At 38.9% G+C, this 16,593-nt stretch overlaps 1 protein-coding gene across 2 annotated transcripts; it reads right to left on the bottom strand.

Annotated features, from left to right (window-relative positions):
- Nucleotides 1-2,526: 2,526 nt before the first annotated feature.
- On the bottom strand, nucleotides 2,527-16,161 carry igsf5a (immunoglobulin superfamily, member 5a). Of its 2 annotated transcripts, XM_040011440.1 has the most exons (9): nucleotides 16,055-16,161; nucleotides 13,599-13,689; nucleotides 11,430-11,739; nucleotides 8,955-9,239; nucleotides 6,145-6,264; nucleotides 5,981-6,005; nucleotides 5,780-5,874; nucleotides 5,508-5,548; nucleotides 2,527-2,925 (listed from the first exon to the last, which is right to left on the bottom strand). In XM_040011440.1, the coding sequence occupies exons 4-9, from the start codon at nucleotides 9,205-9,207 to the stop codon at nucleotides 2,830-2,832; spliced, it is 630 nt and encodes a 209-aa protein (XP_039867374.1). In that variant the 5' UTR covers nucleotides 9,208-9,239; nucleotides 11,430-11,739; nucleotides 13,599-13,689; nucleotides 16,055-16,161; the 3' UTR covers nucleotides 2,527-2,829. The 2 variants fall into 2 exon arrangements, with proteins under 2 accessions (XP_039867374.1, XP_039867381.1); XM_040011447.1 differs by lacking the exon at nucleotides 16,055-16,161 and having other exon boundaries at nucleotides 13,599-14,791.
- Between the last annotated feature and the right edge of the window lie 432 nt (nucleotides 16,162-16,593).

Here is a 16,593-nt window from a genome sequence, read left to right as displayed (position 1 = left end):
GTTCTGTTCATTACCACTTACATCCACTGCCAGCCTGCTGTTTAAGTAATTATCTATTTTTAGGAGGAACCAAGAAGCCACTGTTTCTGCTCTTCACATCCAATTACAATGCTGTAAATCGTAATAATCATATATGAAGGCTGAAATAAGCTACTAGTCTTCTACTCACAGAAAATGTGAACAACTAACAAGAGTAAAATCAAGGAGTATGAAGAGGATCTTCTTTCATATTTAAGCCATTAATCGCAATTTCAAAGACACTAAATGGAAGAGAACATTACAGGCACTAATGTGATTTCAAATATGGAGACGTAAACAGTGCAGGTAATCGGATTTAGTGTCAGTTTTCTCAGACTTGAAGGGCTCTTACAGCAGCGCTGTGGAACCTCACTCTTCATCAAGACACTCTGACGAGCCTCCTCAGCACATCGGCTGTCTAATGTGAGTCACTCCCATCAGTTGTCCACACACAGAGATGCAGAGCCATAAAGCTGCTGGTTATTCCTCTCAGGCTACACAGAGGCTAAACTGCTTCTCTGTGACTGTAGAAATGATTCAGCTGTTGTCTCTCAGCTGATATGGTGTTTTCAGCCTTTATCTCTAAAATCAGTTACTGCTGGTTTAAGCAGATCAGATGAAACATTTAGCTGTGATGTCTTAGCTAACTCCACTTTGTCTCATAAAAACACAAAGTCAAACTTTCTCACTAAGTAGTCCCAAAGTTCATGTCAGAACCTTCAGTGGCTATTTGAATGAAGATCGCATTAAATCTACTCACAAATTAAGTTTAATCTCTAATTACATAGGAGTGATAATGAGAGCGATGTCACGTTATCACCTAATTGATCCAGTGGGGAGCGTTGCCAATCAGTGGCTTGTATTTGATCGTAAAGCTCAGCTGGACGAGTTTGCTGCATTCTGGTCGTTTTCACCAACAAATTCCAAAAATTGTTTCTTGGCCAAGTAAAGGTCATCTGAGTCCAGCTGATCCAGCAGTTGATAAAAACGTGCTGAATCTGGAATTACTGGCGTACATTAAAGTGTGAGAACAGCATTTCTGTGCCATAGCAGGAATTACGGTTCGTTTTGGCTTTTGACCGCTTAAACAGCAAAAATGTCTGAACTTGTAATTGAAATCTGCTCATTTAAATCTGATTTTAATGGTTTAAATGGTCCAAAAATATTTGAAATATTTATTATTTAATTTAAAAGTTTTGTTGTGGCTCAGTAGGGTTTCACTTGGCTGTGGAAATATAAATCTCAAAAATTAGAGTCTAGATATAAGTGTGAGGCACTTTTTTTGTAGGTATACCCATGTGGCCCCACACTCCAGTATACAAAGCTCCAATCTGGACACCACTTAGAGCCTGGGTGCCTTGCTGGAAAAATGCAGCCGTACACATCACACCGTCGCCAGGCAGTTTGGTTTCTACAATGATTGAAACCAATGAAAATACTATGAATGAAACTACAATGATTGGACCCCTCATTTGGTTTGTTTAATTGTACTATGCCTTTAATTCTTAAGGCCAGAAGGGCCCAGGCAATGAACATCCTATGGTACCTCCTTTCAAATTGCCCATAGGTGTGAATGGTTGTCTGTCTCTGTGTGTTAGCCCTGCGGCAGACTGGCGACCTGTCCAGGGTGTATAGTCTCCAGCCCCCCTGTGACCCTAACAAGGATAAGTGGAAGGGAATGGATGGAGGGACATTTAGCTTCCGTTGTTCAATTGAAGGTGATATTTTCCAGCTGATTTCCAGGTGTTGTACTTTTGCGAACTCCTCATAGGGACAAATCAACATCATATTTGGTCAGTCTCAACTACAGACTTGGGCCACATTAAATTGTGGAGCTTTTGAGTTTTTGTCATAGGGCGAGTCCGTGGCGCCACGGCGATCATTTTAAATTTGTATTTGCTCTCATTCAAACACGGTCCAATCTGGCCCAAACTTCCCACATGTGATAAGGCTCCGCCCCTGAAAACATTTCAACTGCCATATTTGACATTGGTGACAGCGCCACCTAGTGGAAACAGGAAATGTCATGTTTAACACTTTGGGATACAGAGTAGAGGTGGGTGACCCGAGCAACCTTAACTAAATTTGTCCAGGAAAAGCCTTAAGAAGTTGGTCTTGCGCTACATTGAAAACTGAGTTTTTGTCAGAGGGTGTGACCCTGGCAAAATGACGAATTTCTATTTTGCACCATGACAAATAAAATTGCTATAACTCAAAGAAATCGTGTACTCATGCAATATCTGAGCAAAGGATACTTTGGTATGGAGACTGGAACAACAAGGAATTGAACTGCCAAACCTCCAGTTAGTAGATGACTTGCTCCACCTCATGAGCTACAACCACTGCAAACTGCCCGTGCACAGCAGCTGGCTAATAACTTATACATGTGAAACTGCCATGTCATTCTCAAAGTAACCATTTAAAACAGGTTTTAATAATGTTTTTTAAAATAGACAACTCTTCAGAGAACAATTGCTTTACAAGTAAGGAGATGCAAATTAGGGGATTTAGAAGTTTAATCACTTTCATCACTTTTGAATATTTAAATTCACATAATGTTACAATAAAAATGTACACAATTCGTATATATATCGCAGGGTTATATGATTTCTTCTCTACAATAAATTATGGAGGATTTAAAATCTGCGTGGCCACCTGAGGCTACAGCCTTCACACTACATCAGTCTTTGGTTTGAGCAGATCCAGTCATTCACATCACCTTTTATCCAGACAAAGCCGAGCACCGTTTAGATGCTGTGCAGGTTTGTTCCCAGGCTCGCAAGCATTCAGAGACGTGTCCTCTGTTTGTCCTCACACAATCGTGACGTGTCTGTGTTTTATGAAGCCTGGATCCTCAAAATTGTAGAAGGCACCACCTGCTTGTGCACTGTTTGCCACAGTAGATACCTAAAAATCAAAAACAGCAAAATTTAACATTATAAATAATAATAAATCCAAAATTTTCTTTCAACATTTTCATCAACCTATATTCCTGTGTGTTACTTTAAAATCTATACAACACATTAATCATATTCCTCCTCTGAACACGTAATCAGCTTGGAAATACTGCAATGTAACTGTGGTCTTGAATAACATCTTTGTTTATTGGGTGCATCATTCAAAACTTAAATTAGTTGCATGGTAAAACAGTGACTCATCCATTTGTGCCCTGCCTGCTAAAGTACATGGAAAAATTAACATGTTCATAATTATGGAGAATATATTTTCACGTGGTTGAATGCAGAAGTGAAGCCACATGAATACATTATCATGTTTGCTCATTTACCAGAGCAAAATGATCTGAATTAATCAAAACAGTCTCAGCATTTCCAAAGGCACACAGCATGACTAAGCAAAATTTGGACTGTAATGTACGCCACCTGTGTCAAGTGTTCTGCCCAGTGTTACTCACTGTGGTTTATGTAAAGAATATGGTTCCAAGGATCAGATGGATTCAATACTAGAAAAACTGGTGTTCTATTGTGTAATCCATGAGATGACATTACAGCATGAAACAAAGATTGAACTGTGAAAAAAACGATGCTTCTCTACAGGTTGGCTTTGCCACAGGAAGTAGAGCAGGTCAGCTGATGGTTTGATTCCTGGCTGCTTCAGTCTGAATAGCAAAATGTCAAAGTATCCTCGAGCAAGACACTGAACCCCAAGCGTTCACTGGAGTATGATGACATTATGAAGACAGACTTGAACCACTTAAGCATACAAACTGCTGCTGCTTGACTGGAAAAGCTCTATTTAAGGGAGGCATTATTCATTTTATCGCATGATATCTTTTGAAAGTCCAGAGGGAACATCTAAAAAAATGTTTAGTTGGACTCAAGGATAAAACGGTTCGGTTGAAGCACAACCATAACTCGAGGATTCACGATGACAAACTTAAAAGGCAATCAGGTTTATTCAAACAAGCATCTAAAATCATGACGTGATGAGAGTTCATATTTTAGGCTGAAGATCCAGACAGAAAATAGACTTCATTATGCGGTGCTGACACTGAACTGTGAAGCAATGATTGCTGTTTAGCTAGTACTGTGGCTCTACCTAAGGTAACTGCAGTAACTCTGAGTCAGTTAACAAAGAGATCAACATTTTTTGTTTCTCATTAAAATGTCCTGAAGCATTTACAGATAAACTGCTGTTCTCTATAATATCAGTGAAATATCTCAACATCTACTGAATGGATTAGCATAGCAGTGACACATGACCTTGAGTCATCATGTGATCAAAATGAACATTTTCAAGGTAATTCAAGTATTTTTTCCCCCACAAAAAAACCTGCAAATTAGCCCATGTCCTACTTTATATTTACCCTTAAACAAAGGCTATGTTCACACTGCAGGCGAAAGCGCATCAAATCCGATTTTTTTGACCCTATGCGACCCATCTATCCAATCATGGTCTGACAGTGTGAACGGCACAAATCCGATATTTTCAAATCCGATCTGGGTCACTTTCGTATGTGGTACTGAATCCGATACATATCCGATGTTTTAGAAAGCGACTGCTGTGTGAACGGTCATGTTGCATTAAATCCGTCTTTTACGTCACCAACACAAGACAGACGCTGATTATCAGCTCCGGAGAAGCGCCCGAGAAGACATCGCGAACGCTTCCTGGCCGTCCAGTGTAGATGTCAGTGAAACTGTTGGGAAGACATCGTTGGAGAAACGTGAACATTTTATTTGTACTGTATAATCTGCAGATTCTGACAGAAATCTGCAGCTATCCTTTGAAGCAGCGCTCCTCTAAAACAGCAATAAGGATCATTATCAGGTTATCTACATTATTATGTAAATAACAAAATAACTTAAAGCAAAGATTGGGAAACGTAAAGTCCGAAGTCTTTATATTAAGGGCCATCGGTCAAACAATACTGTTTGCTCTGGGTCTAAACAGAGCGCGTTGTGTGTGGCATCTTCTTTTGCGCATGCGGGCCGCTTTGAGCGTTCACACTACAGAGCGTTTGCTGTCGCATTTTATTTGTAGTGTGAACGAGCAGACAAAAAAATCGGATTTGATCAAAAAATCGGAATTGAGCATCAAGACCTGCAGTGTGAACGTAGCCAAATAGTAGTTTGCTAATATGCTAAACTAAGATGGTGATAGGCCTACTGGTCTTCTGAAAAGCACTGTATGCTAACTTTAGCATTTAGCTCAAACACTGCTCTGTCTAATTACAGCTTTACTGGGCTGCTAGCACGGAAGACATAGACAAGAACTGTAACACATCTTTGCTCTTCGCTTCCACCAAAGTCACCAGTACAGTGCAGCTGTAAGAAAAGGAGTTGTAAGAAAGTCACAAACCCAACAAAACTGCTTTCTATTGTCCAATAACAGTCCTGTGATTGATTGGTGAGCTGTCTGCCTGACAGCCTATTAACCCATCCCATTGTCAGCTTGGACAGGCTGATAAGCTAGCATGTTTACTGCTGCATAAAACCCAGATCAGGATCTAAATTACTGGAGCTATTTACCTGGAATAAGCCATTGTCAGTGATTTCACTGGTAGGAACATCTGCGAAGAGAGAAGCAAAACAGGAAAAGAAGGATGGATCACCAACTATGCAAAAAAATGTAAAGATTCAAAGTGTATCAGATGGTTTTGGATAATTGGATTACCTCTAAGATTGTTCAGAGATTTCCACCAAAGAGCAAAGTACAAGAACAAGTACCCTTTTATCTGTTAGATACTGGTACAGTACACGAGTAACTTCTTAAAGGCTTGTGTGTTTGTGTTCAGTCTTACTTGTCTGACCCTCCGGCACATATGCTGTGTTCACTTGTCCCTCTTTGTTTCTGGGTCCATGCACACCACTTAACTGGCTCTGTGTCCTCACTCTCCTACAGCACACAAATATGAACATCAGTCAGTTTTACTGTATGCTGAAAAAGGTTTACTAGTTAATAAATAAATTAAATGGCAGAATAATTTTAAATCGGCTTTTACCTCATTTCGTCCTGATAGTTTGTTTCTAAAAACAGATTCACAAATACTTGTAGTTAACAAATGAAACAGTGACTTCTGTATTTGTGCTCATCATCTGTTAGTATAACATTTGTGATTGTGGGGACACAGAATCTACGTAGTTAATGACATAATGAGACCCTTACGTTTTTCTTTCCTGCGTTTGTAGCAGAACCAAATTCCAATGATGAGCAAAACCAGCAGAGCAAGACTTCCAAAGGACACAACCACAGCTATCAACACAGTCCAATTAGGCGGCTTGGGAGCTTTTGCAGAAGAAAGATCAGAAGTAAGAGAAAGTGATTCAAAGATTTAAAGCTGTTGTTATCACACTAAACTGTTCAATAAAAGCACCTAAAACGAAGGGAAAGGAATAAATTTCTGCTTATTTAAAACTCAGTGTCCAAACTAATCCCTATGTATCTCATACTGTGCCTAGGTTCAATTCAGTTCAATTCAGCCGTATTTATACAGCACCAAATCACAACAACAGTCGCCTCAAGGTGCTTTGTATGTAAGGGAGACCCTACAATAACACATACAGAGAAAACCCCAACAATCATATGACCCCCCATGAGCAAGCACACACCTATACACAGACACCCACACACATACACACACACTTCTTTTATGCTTTACACATTACACTGCTTCATCTGATTGGTTATCGCTCACAAAACAAAAATATTTGAACAGAGTCCCACTGACATCCTGGCCACAGCACGACTGTGGTTCTCTTGACAAATGAGAACTGATGACAACCTTTGTGGTCTTTTCCTCTTTTCTGGGAGAGGCAAAAGCGTGGCGTGTTAAATTACATATTTAATTCTGCAGAACAGAATGTGAATGTCTAAAGCTTGCGTTAACTGGATACTTTTTCTGAGGCATCTAACAAAAAACCTAAAAGGTGTGGGAACTAGATGAGTATAATACCAACTCAAGAATTAGTCCTGTGGCACTGCATAATGACAGTGGACATGACTATATTAGGTATATCTCTTCTTACTGACATCATACAGAGACAAGATTAAAAAAACCTAAGATTGGGCATTCAGAACAGTCCGTAGCTGTTATTCTACTCTATTTATTTGAAGCAGGACGCTTTACTTCCTGGTAGAAATGTCACTTCTCCCTCTTTGCATATTACAGCATAGAATCCATGTGATATCTGTGTCCTCTTGGCTGGCTCCAAACATTCAGGGCTATTGGTGTTAGGGTAATTACTCTACGTTATAAGTTGAATATTTTTTTTATTTGGTTTTTGTCTGTTTATTTTATTTTATTTTTTATCAGATCTGATAAATTATATATTTATGTCTATCTGTGGATTTTCACTTATTCATAAGATCTGAGCATACAGTAGAAGGAATCTGTTATACTGGCTAAGGCAAACAGTAATATATCATCATTCACGCTGTCGTGCTTTGTCAGGGTCATTCATTAAAGGAAGACCCTGCCGATTACTTCTAACACTGAAATCATTGTTAGGACCTTCAGAATCTATCAGGCATAAATAAGCAATGTGGAAAATAAATTCTCTCGCATTAATTGGAGAGAGTACATGTCTTATAATCCCATGTGAGATATGCCTCCACACGGAAAAAAACGTGAAAATATAATTATCTCCTTATATGATTATAATATATCGGTGTAGGGTGTAATATGTTACAAAGTAATACATGCCTGTAATCACTTTATATTTTTCAGTAACATAGTAATGTGACATGTTACTAACATTCATTAGTTATCTGCATGCAGGGTGGATAGAAAGGAAAAAGAATCCAACAATAATACATTTTTCTTCCTGCGCACTCTTGCAGCAGTCAGTGGATTTCAGGAGAAGGAAAATGGTTAGAGCTTTGACGCAAGCTTTTTGCTTGCTTAACAGGACACGAGCATCGTGGTAAACCAAACTGCATCCGGGAGAGAAACACATGTATTATCCTGCTAACAGAACTTTGGCGCTTTGAACTTTTGTCTCATCTGCACATAAAGCTCGCTAACACTAAGCTAGCTGCCTGCTCGTATTTCTAAAGCAGGATGACTGTGGCGATCACTTTGAAGTCTCTTAGGCTGGTTTTCATCTTTGTTTTATTGTTTTGTGTTCATACATAAGAACTGAAAGAAAGACTGTTTCATTAGGTTACACATGTGTATTGGTGTGCAGACAACAAGACAGTACAATTCAAGTAATTTTATTAAGTAATGACAAAGTAATGTAACAAGTAGTCTAACAAATTACTTTCTCCAGTGAGTAATAAAATAACATACTGCATTACTTTTGAAGAAAACAGTAAGTAATGTAATACATTACTTTTTGTGAGTACCCTAATACATGGACAGTTTCCAGCTATACCGCCTCACATTGCGTCCATGACTGTCCAGACTTGACCTATGATAAAATTCTATTACATCATATTTACTTTACCTGGTTAGACCTTTATTTTAGATTTGGTTTTAATTAGAAAAGTTTCAGTCATGCAAGTATGTTGTAAAGTGTGTTTTGGAAGGTGACAGTTTATTGCTCTCTTGCTTTTAATCTCCTGAACCAAAATCGTCTGAAGTTCACCACGAGGGCACGTACATCTAACTCTTTTCTAAAAGTGTGATTTAAAACAGCTTTTAGATTTAAAAAGGGCAACATTTTGTTTTAGGTTTAGCAAAAAATAGTGCAGCATACCAAAGGTTTAATGAAAAATACTAACATCTTTGTTTTACACAGGGATCGCTTTGCACATAAAATGACAGTTTTCTGCTTGTCTGCACTCTGTGGTCAGACTGGCAGCATTGCAAAGGTCGTTGGAATTAAAGTGTAAAGTAGTGGCAGTAACACAGATAGAGGAAATGACTCAAAAACAGATCCTCTTGTTTCTGAAGGTAGCAGAAGTCACGGCTTGTAACTTCTTTGTTAAACATTTTCAACTTTATACACAAAAAGTAAGTAAGAGTTTCTTACCAACTACTAAGAAGAGAGACGTTGATTGCGGGGATGTCAGTGCTGGGATGCTCACCAAACATTTGACTGTCGTGTCTCTGACTGCCTGGAAGGTTAGTACACTGGTGGAGTTAAAGAAATCCCCATTATCTGTGAAGTTGTCCAGGGTGCTGTTCATAGCGTTACCATTTAGAGTCCATGTGACTGTAGGTTTGGGGTACCAACCAGCTGCTGCACACTGGAACGTTACCTGCTGGTCATACATCACCTTCATGCTCGGTCCTGCGATGCTGATCGTACCGTTCTCTGAGAAAGACAGAGGAGAGTTTAGGTCCAGAAGAAAACCCATTTCTGACCTTATAATCAAAGAGTGGCGACAATGTGCTGTCCACAATAAATTCTTAGCTTCACAATTGGACCTGAAGAATAAACTGAAAAATATAGATGAAAGTTGTTCCCTATATTTAACATTGCCCTTAAAACACGAAAAGACCAAAAATCTGCAGTAAAGTCATGTAAGCAGAGATCGACTTCCTCATAACTTCCTCCAGCTGAGATTTAGAGATTCATGTTTAGTATAGAAGCCAATGTAGTAAATTAGTCAAACAACCAATAAACCACTGCCAAATGTTGATCGAGCTTAATTAAATTTTCACTCACTATATCTCTGAGAGTGAGCTATGTTATTTCCTCAAATTATCATTAAGCTGAGTGAAATAAATACTTCATCCTGCTCTAATAAATATACACCACAGAAACAAACCCGTGGCTATAAACAACTGCTGACAAATACACCTTGTACGCATGTATGGATAATATTTTATAATAACTTCTTATATCTTAATAAGAAATTATTGTTTTCTAACAGCAGGCTTCATTTAACCAGATGTCTGGTCGCTATCTCATAAAAGACCCTCTCCTGGCACTCCTTTGTGTTATGTCGGGGCTTTGATTCTCTGTGTGCTTTATTAAATGCTGAAATGCAGTATTTGCCTGTTGACTTCTTTATTTTTTAAATATGTTACATAAAGGGACTGGGTGGAGGAAACTGTTGCAATGTTAGCGATCAGCAGTAGTCGATCCATGCACTACTCTAGTTCTTCCCTAAATGAGCCTTTGCTCCCTGTAAAACGTGTTCGGACCATTTGCACTTTTACAATTTTACCACGAACCTGAAATATTAGCTTCTGTGTCAAAGTGACCCAGCTCTCATCTACACACCCCAAGTAATAGTTTTTAGAATCAGCTCAGAAGCACGACCGGGGGTACGGTCATCGTTTTCTTCAGCATAAGGTTATGCACTGATTTTATCCCCAGAGTTAAACTACCAATGCAAAGTTGGGCAGAACAAAATTTCCAGGGACTCTTTTTAATATGGACACTGGAAATTACCAGGTAACACATGGCCAGATCACCACGTGGGAGAAATAGGCAGGTGTAAAGATAAGCACGTCTTTGACAAGGGCTCGATCATTACAGGGGTGCTCCCATTCAGGAACTCGTATCGTTTCACTGTGAAACTCTCTTTAACCAGAATGTTCACTGCGAGTGTCCCTCGTTAATGTCCCCTTGCAGAAAAGCAATAAGATTCTAATCAACTTCATGAGACAGCTCTCCATCAGTGCTTCACAATCAATGTCCATTAATAGGCAACCAGGACTCAGATTAACAACATATTTTACTCCGTACTGCTGTCTGTGTAAAAGCTTGGCTTCAGGCTGATTATCTGGAAAACTGCTAGATTCAACATCTGAGCTGAACACATGTCAGGGCTGAGCTCACATACAACTGAACTGCTGACACTTTTACAACCTTTCTAAATCTTTCTAAGCCTGCAACAAATTTATTGTACAGGGTTTTGTTTTTTGTTTTGGGGGAATACCTAAGGAATTATTTCAGTCACTGTTGCCACGGTTTCATTAGGTTTACACTTTGTTAAACTGGAAAATATAAAAGACTCGCTCGTTTTTTATAAATCCTGAAGTTCCACAACAATAACCCAGATAATTTATTCATAATTGTCAGCCAGGGTCTAAATAAACTGTTTAACTGGTTCATTTATGAGATCACTGCAACTCTGTGCATGCATGATGCTAAATTTATCCAACTAGATTTATCAAATTAAAATAAAATAAAACAGGCTGGCCTGTTGCCATCTAACATTCTGTCAGCGTCACAGAAATGGTCATTTCAACTTTCATTTTAGCTTTAAAGCTTTTTGTTTCTCTTTCTCATCAGATCTACTTTATGGTTAGACGCTGCTGCCAGAGGCCGTTGAGAAGCCTGAAAATCAGTGCTCACTGCTGTCCTCCAGAGTACACTCCAGTCATTACAACAATGGTGTGAAAATACAAGGAAAAGAAGGTAAAGACCTTGAAGGTAACATCCTCCTCTAGGTTTGACTGACTGCACATTGAGGTTAGAGGTCAACCGATACATGAATTAGGCTTTTAATCGCCAGATTTCAAAACGTCTGATACATGTTTACGAACCCACCTTGTACAGAAAGCTGTGCTGTTTTTTTTCCATATGACCCTTGAACCGCACAGGTGACGGGTCCCGATCAGTGAGCGGCTGACGTTATGGATGGTAAACTCCACACAACTGCTGTTATCACTGGAGCAGAATATAGCAGAATACTGTTCTACTGGGAGTATTGTAGTGTTGCTACGGACCGTGAGGACCAGAAACTGTCCAACTGTCCAGGTCATGAATTCCCACGATCCGGTCACTCTGGCGATGAACTGGGCATCGGAGCCTTTAAGCACTGCTGCAGTCATCGGCTCCAGCTGAAACTGGCTTGACACTGGTAAGTTTAAAAGAGAACAGATGTGAGGATTTGCAACCTTGTGTGGAACACAGAGGTGTTTCTGCACATTTTGTTTGACTAAATGAGCTCCTGTCACTGATGATCATATAAAACATATTTCTTTACTGTGATAATACCTTAATTCTATGATTTAGAAAATACTTTTGGCCTTACTATATGAAAAATTATATTTAATATCATGATCTCAAAGTGTATGTAACATTTACTTAAAAGGGCCACATTCATTCTTAGGTAAGGTTTGAATTTGCTTTAAATACACATTCTTCTTCATGTAATATAATAATAAAATATTGGAGATATTCTTTTGAGATTCTGCTGTGTGTTGACATGATTGCATTACAACATCTCCAAAGATTGCAACCAGTTATATCTCCAATCATATCAAATCCTAAAAATGTTCCACTGAATTTTGATTCAGTGGATTTTAACTTATTCTAATGTTTGATGTGAAACTGCCTGAAGCTCCTGCATATGCAGGGTTTTAAACTCTACGCTGGCACATAATAGCTGTTTGGATAAATGCATAAATATGCATAAGTATACAAAGTAACTCTGGTATTAACTGACGTTTTAACTACAGTAGACTATTATGAAAGGTGTATAAAGGTGTGGTGTTGGCAAATCACAACATTTTAAACACAAATGCTAAAAAAATACAAGTGAAATATGGAAGTGACATCAATCAGTGAAGAACTTTTCCTTCTCACAGGACAATGGCAATGCATGCTGCAGGCTATACAGGTGCATACTGCTTTTTTTTCAATATGGTGCTTGAGAGCTGTTTGCTCAAGGTAAGTAAATATCACAAAGGCCATTGGTTTTGTTGTGTTGGCTTTTGACAAGGCTGAAAGTTAAACACAGCACAAAACAGGACTGATCCTTCAATTGATAAGCATCAAAGCTGACATTGTAAAATATTTTCTCGCTGTTGTTCAAACCTAGAAGGAAGATTTTCCTTGTTAGTCACATGATTAAACAAATGTCTGAGCACGGCTGTTGACATGTTACTGAAATTATAGATTTGATCAGTTTTTCCCCCAAGACTGCATCATAGGTAAAGACTGATCCTTTGTAATAGCGAGAGGTTCAAACATGCTGTGGAAATATAAGTTTCAGAAACATTTGCTACATAGTCACCATAGTTACAAAGTACCACAAGCTGGAATCAGACATCAGAGGTTTGTTTTATCTGACAACAAATAAAGCACATCCAGGGATATGTTTGTACTTGTCGGTTCACTCGATTCATTCGTGTGAAGAGCGGCAAAGCTGGATCACGTATTTCCCTGCAGATCTCACAGCCCCAGACTGACTCCATGATCTTATGACTACACTGATCAATACAGTTGATTGTTATTGTTCATTTATTGGCTGTCTTGGAAAAGAATCCTGAAACCGCAATGTGAGTCTAACAATTTGTGGCTCTGAGGTCCACTATGAGCTTAGCATGTAAAAGGATATAAAATTATATGAGGTTTACTCTCTCTACAGTGTGCTTTTAACCAAAGTTCCTAATTCAGCGCAGTGTTCAGTGTCTTTCTCAGCGTGTGGAGTGAAACCATGTGCCTGGTGCGGTTTCTATATGAGAAATGTGGACATGCCTCAAAATCTATCAGCTCTAACTGTGATATCTGAGGTGGAAGCTCTGATCATGTTGTTCTCCTGTGTATTTTCTCTTGAGATTACACTGTCCGTAATTATTTTGTTCTTCACATCAAAGAAAGCTGCTCCATATTTTGGGGTTTCCCCCTCTTGTTGTTATTGGGCAGGTCTGCTACTGACATGCAACAAAAATAAAACTTGGAAGTCATTGACAAAATGAAATGAATACTCACCTCCCATCGTGCAGGGTAATAAACAGATGAAGAAGAGAGAAGCCCAGGAGACAGTCATGGTAGTGCTTATCTCAAAGATGGGGACAGACGGCTGTAATGAGCAGCAACAAGAACTCAGCAACTCAAAAATTAAAAATGTTCCTGAATGTTTCTAAAATGACTGTTGGACATGCTTAAGTACAAAGTTAAACTTCAAGTAAATAACTCAAAACTACAAATATAACAAAGGACAGCACTCAGGCATCGTCGTCACTGTCTGGGATTATGTTAAACAGTCTTGTTATAAGGTCCACTGCCCTGTCTCCTGGACATAGCTCCACAGCTGCTTTCACACTCTTCATCCCCTTCACAGCTGGCCTCACTTCCTCCTTACTCTGCTTCCTCATTCACTAACTGTCCTTCATCCAGCCTCCTCTCTCTTTCATTTTATCATTCATTAGCTCAGTTCCAGCACAATTCTTTGACCTATTAGTACATTTCCACCTCTATCTTTGTTCGCTTTCCTCTATCCAGAGGAAACACTGAATGCCTTCTTGCTAGTTTCCCTCAGCAGTAAAGCTTTAATTTCCCTGTAACCCTTCACTGCCACCCAGAGCTTGTCTCAACTCCTCCCTGAGCTCTGAGCAACAGTCTTCTCTTCTTAACTTCCACCCTTTAATAGACCCTTTAATACCGCCTTCACTTGCTTCTTTGTGTTGATGTCCAAACGTATCATAGATGTAGAACACCATGTGATATTGCCCAGCTACATTCTGGCCTGCCACCACACCTCGCCTCCTCCTATCTCTTTAAGTTTGCACTCACTGCATGTGATGTAGTCGTCCTGTGTACACCTTGTTTCCCTCTCATACATCACCCATCCCTCTTCTCAAAGTGTTCCCCACAGTCATTTCCATTCTTTTTCCAAAATCCACCATCTGTCCATCTGCATTTATCTCCTTAACACAGTACCTACCTAACACCTCTGTTCCCCTCCACTACATGTCTATTAAGGTTTGCTTAAATCAAACTTCAATAGACAAAAGATTTTTTGTTTTTATCACTTCATCCAGCTTATTGTGGAATTCCTCTCTCTCTAACTGACAATTCAATCTGACCTGTGGGGCATACAAACTGACAACATTCAACAATTCCCAATCCACACAATTTGTAATTTGAAACTTATGATCCTAAAAATAGTCCCATGATATAATGAGCAAAAGTTTAAACCAGCACAAAGCCAAGTAAAAACAGAACTTAAACCTTGTTAAAACATAAGTAAACTGACACTGACAGAGAATTTTAAAGCAATGAAAAGTAGAAAACTGAAATTTGAAACATTTAGTTGATTTAAACGTTTGTTGATCCATTGAAGTTTTGTAACTCTTTATTCTCAACAAAATATTTTTAAAAAGCAAAGCAGTCAGACTAAATAGTTCTAATATAATATAATATAATATAATATAATATAATATAATATAATATCAGTGTGGGGAAGGTTATGTTTAAAATGTATTCCACTACAGATTACAGTATACAGAATGGCACTAAATGTAGTTTGTAACATATTCCGTTAAGTTACTCAGTGTGAGTAACGTATTCTGAATACTTTGGATTACTTGATATATTGTCATGATTTTTACAACTCTGTAATGTACTATTACTGTGTGATTTATTAATATTACCGAGCTAACATTGTTAGCTGGTGTTAGCTGAGGTGCTGTTAGACTTGATGGATAGCATTAACAACCTGCTAGCTGCAAACAATCATGTGCACCTCTGAAAGCAGTACCAACTAGATGTTTAAATCTTAATATAAATGAGCAACAGTAGGGTGGACATTAGGTAAGGCTGTAGGTTTTGCAGAGATCTCGTATAGAAAACAATTTCTGTATCAGTATTGTGTTTTCTTTCTGTCTGCTTTCAACATGACCCAGGCAGCAACCACAACTAAAACCTGGTGGAGTCCTTCGATGCTGAGAGCAGCTTGCAATGCAAACTGAATTTGCATTGGACGGTCAGATTTCGCCCATCCCTTTCTTCTTTATATGTGAATTGGTGACGGAATTTCCAAGTAAGAAATGGGTTCCTGCCCGTGCGCTGCTGGCTGCGTTGCGCTGGCTTCGGGTCCACTGTGTAACTGATGCCGCCAACATCAAGCGCTTATATTAGAGCCTCTTATTGCGTGTTTTGTTTGGGTTTCATGTATTCCGTTAGTTCCCAACACTGAATATAATATAATATAATATAATATAATAGTTCTATTAGCACTATATCGCTAATTATTATTACTAATTATCACTTATTTGCTCACGGCAGAGCCAGGCTGTTCTGTAATACGTTTTACACTTGCTGTGAAGTTTTCCACTCTTTGCTGTGTTGATATATAAATGTAAAAATCATCTCAGTTTTGAATCCTTTCATTAATATTTAAAAAAAAATCCCCAGAAATAGAAACATCTATTAGATCAACTTACTGTGTGATACCTCCAGTCGTGGGTCGTGGCGGGTGCCGTGGATCAACGCTTCATTTCCTGAAACAGCAGGTGAGCAGCGCTGTGGCTGACTCCACCTGCGACTCTCACAGGGAGCAAAGTTCAAACCTGGTCACTGAAACGTGCCCTTATCAGCTTACCTGTCAGTGAGTAATAATCAGAGGTGTGGACTCGAGTCACATGACTTGGACTCGAGTCAGACTCGAGTCATTAATTTTATGACTTTAGACTTGACTTGAAAAAATGTTCTAATACTTGTGACTTGACTTGGACTTTTACAGCAATGACCTGGGACTTGAATTGGACTTGAACCGGTTTACATGAAAAGACTTGATATTTTACCCCAAATATAAAATTTAACATTCATATTATATAGAGATTGAAAATCTGACGTCATTCACGGGTAGAACCGCAAAGGATTCTGGGAACTCGTGGCAAGCGGTACTAGCGCACGCAGGCTTTCAATTGAAATCAGTTATACAGCGATAAAAAGAAACACAAAAATGTCAAGAAGCTGTTGT

This window comes from Simochromis diagramma, unplaced genomic scaffold (genome assembly GCF_900408965.1).
Source record: "Simochromis diagramma unplaced genomic scaffold, fSimDia1.1 OVJJ01000123.1, whole genome shotgun sequence".
NCBI classification, from domain to species: domain Eukaryota; kingdom Metazoa; phylum Chordata; class Actinopteri; order Cichliformes; family Cichlidae; genus Simochromis; species Simochromis diagramma.
This window is presented reverse-complemented; position numbering and strand designations above follow the sequence as displayed.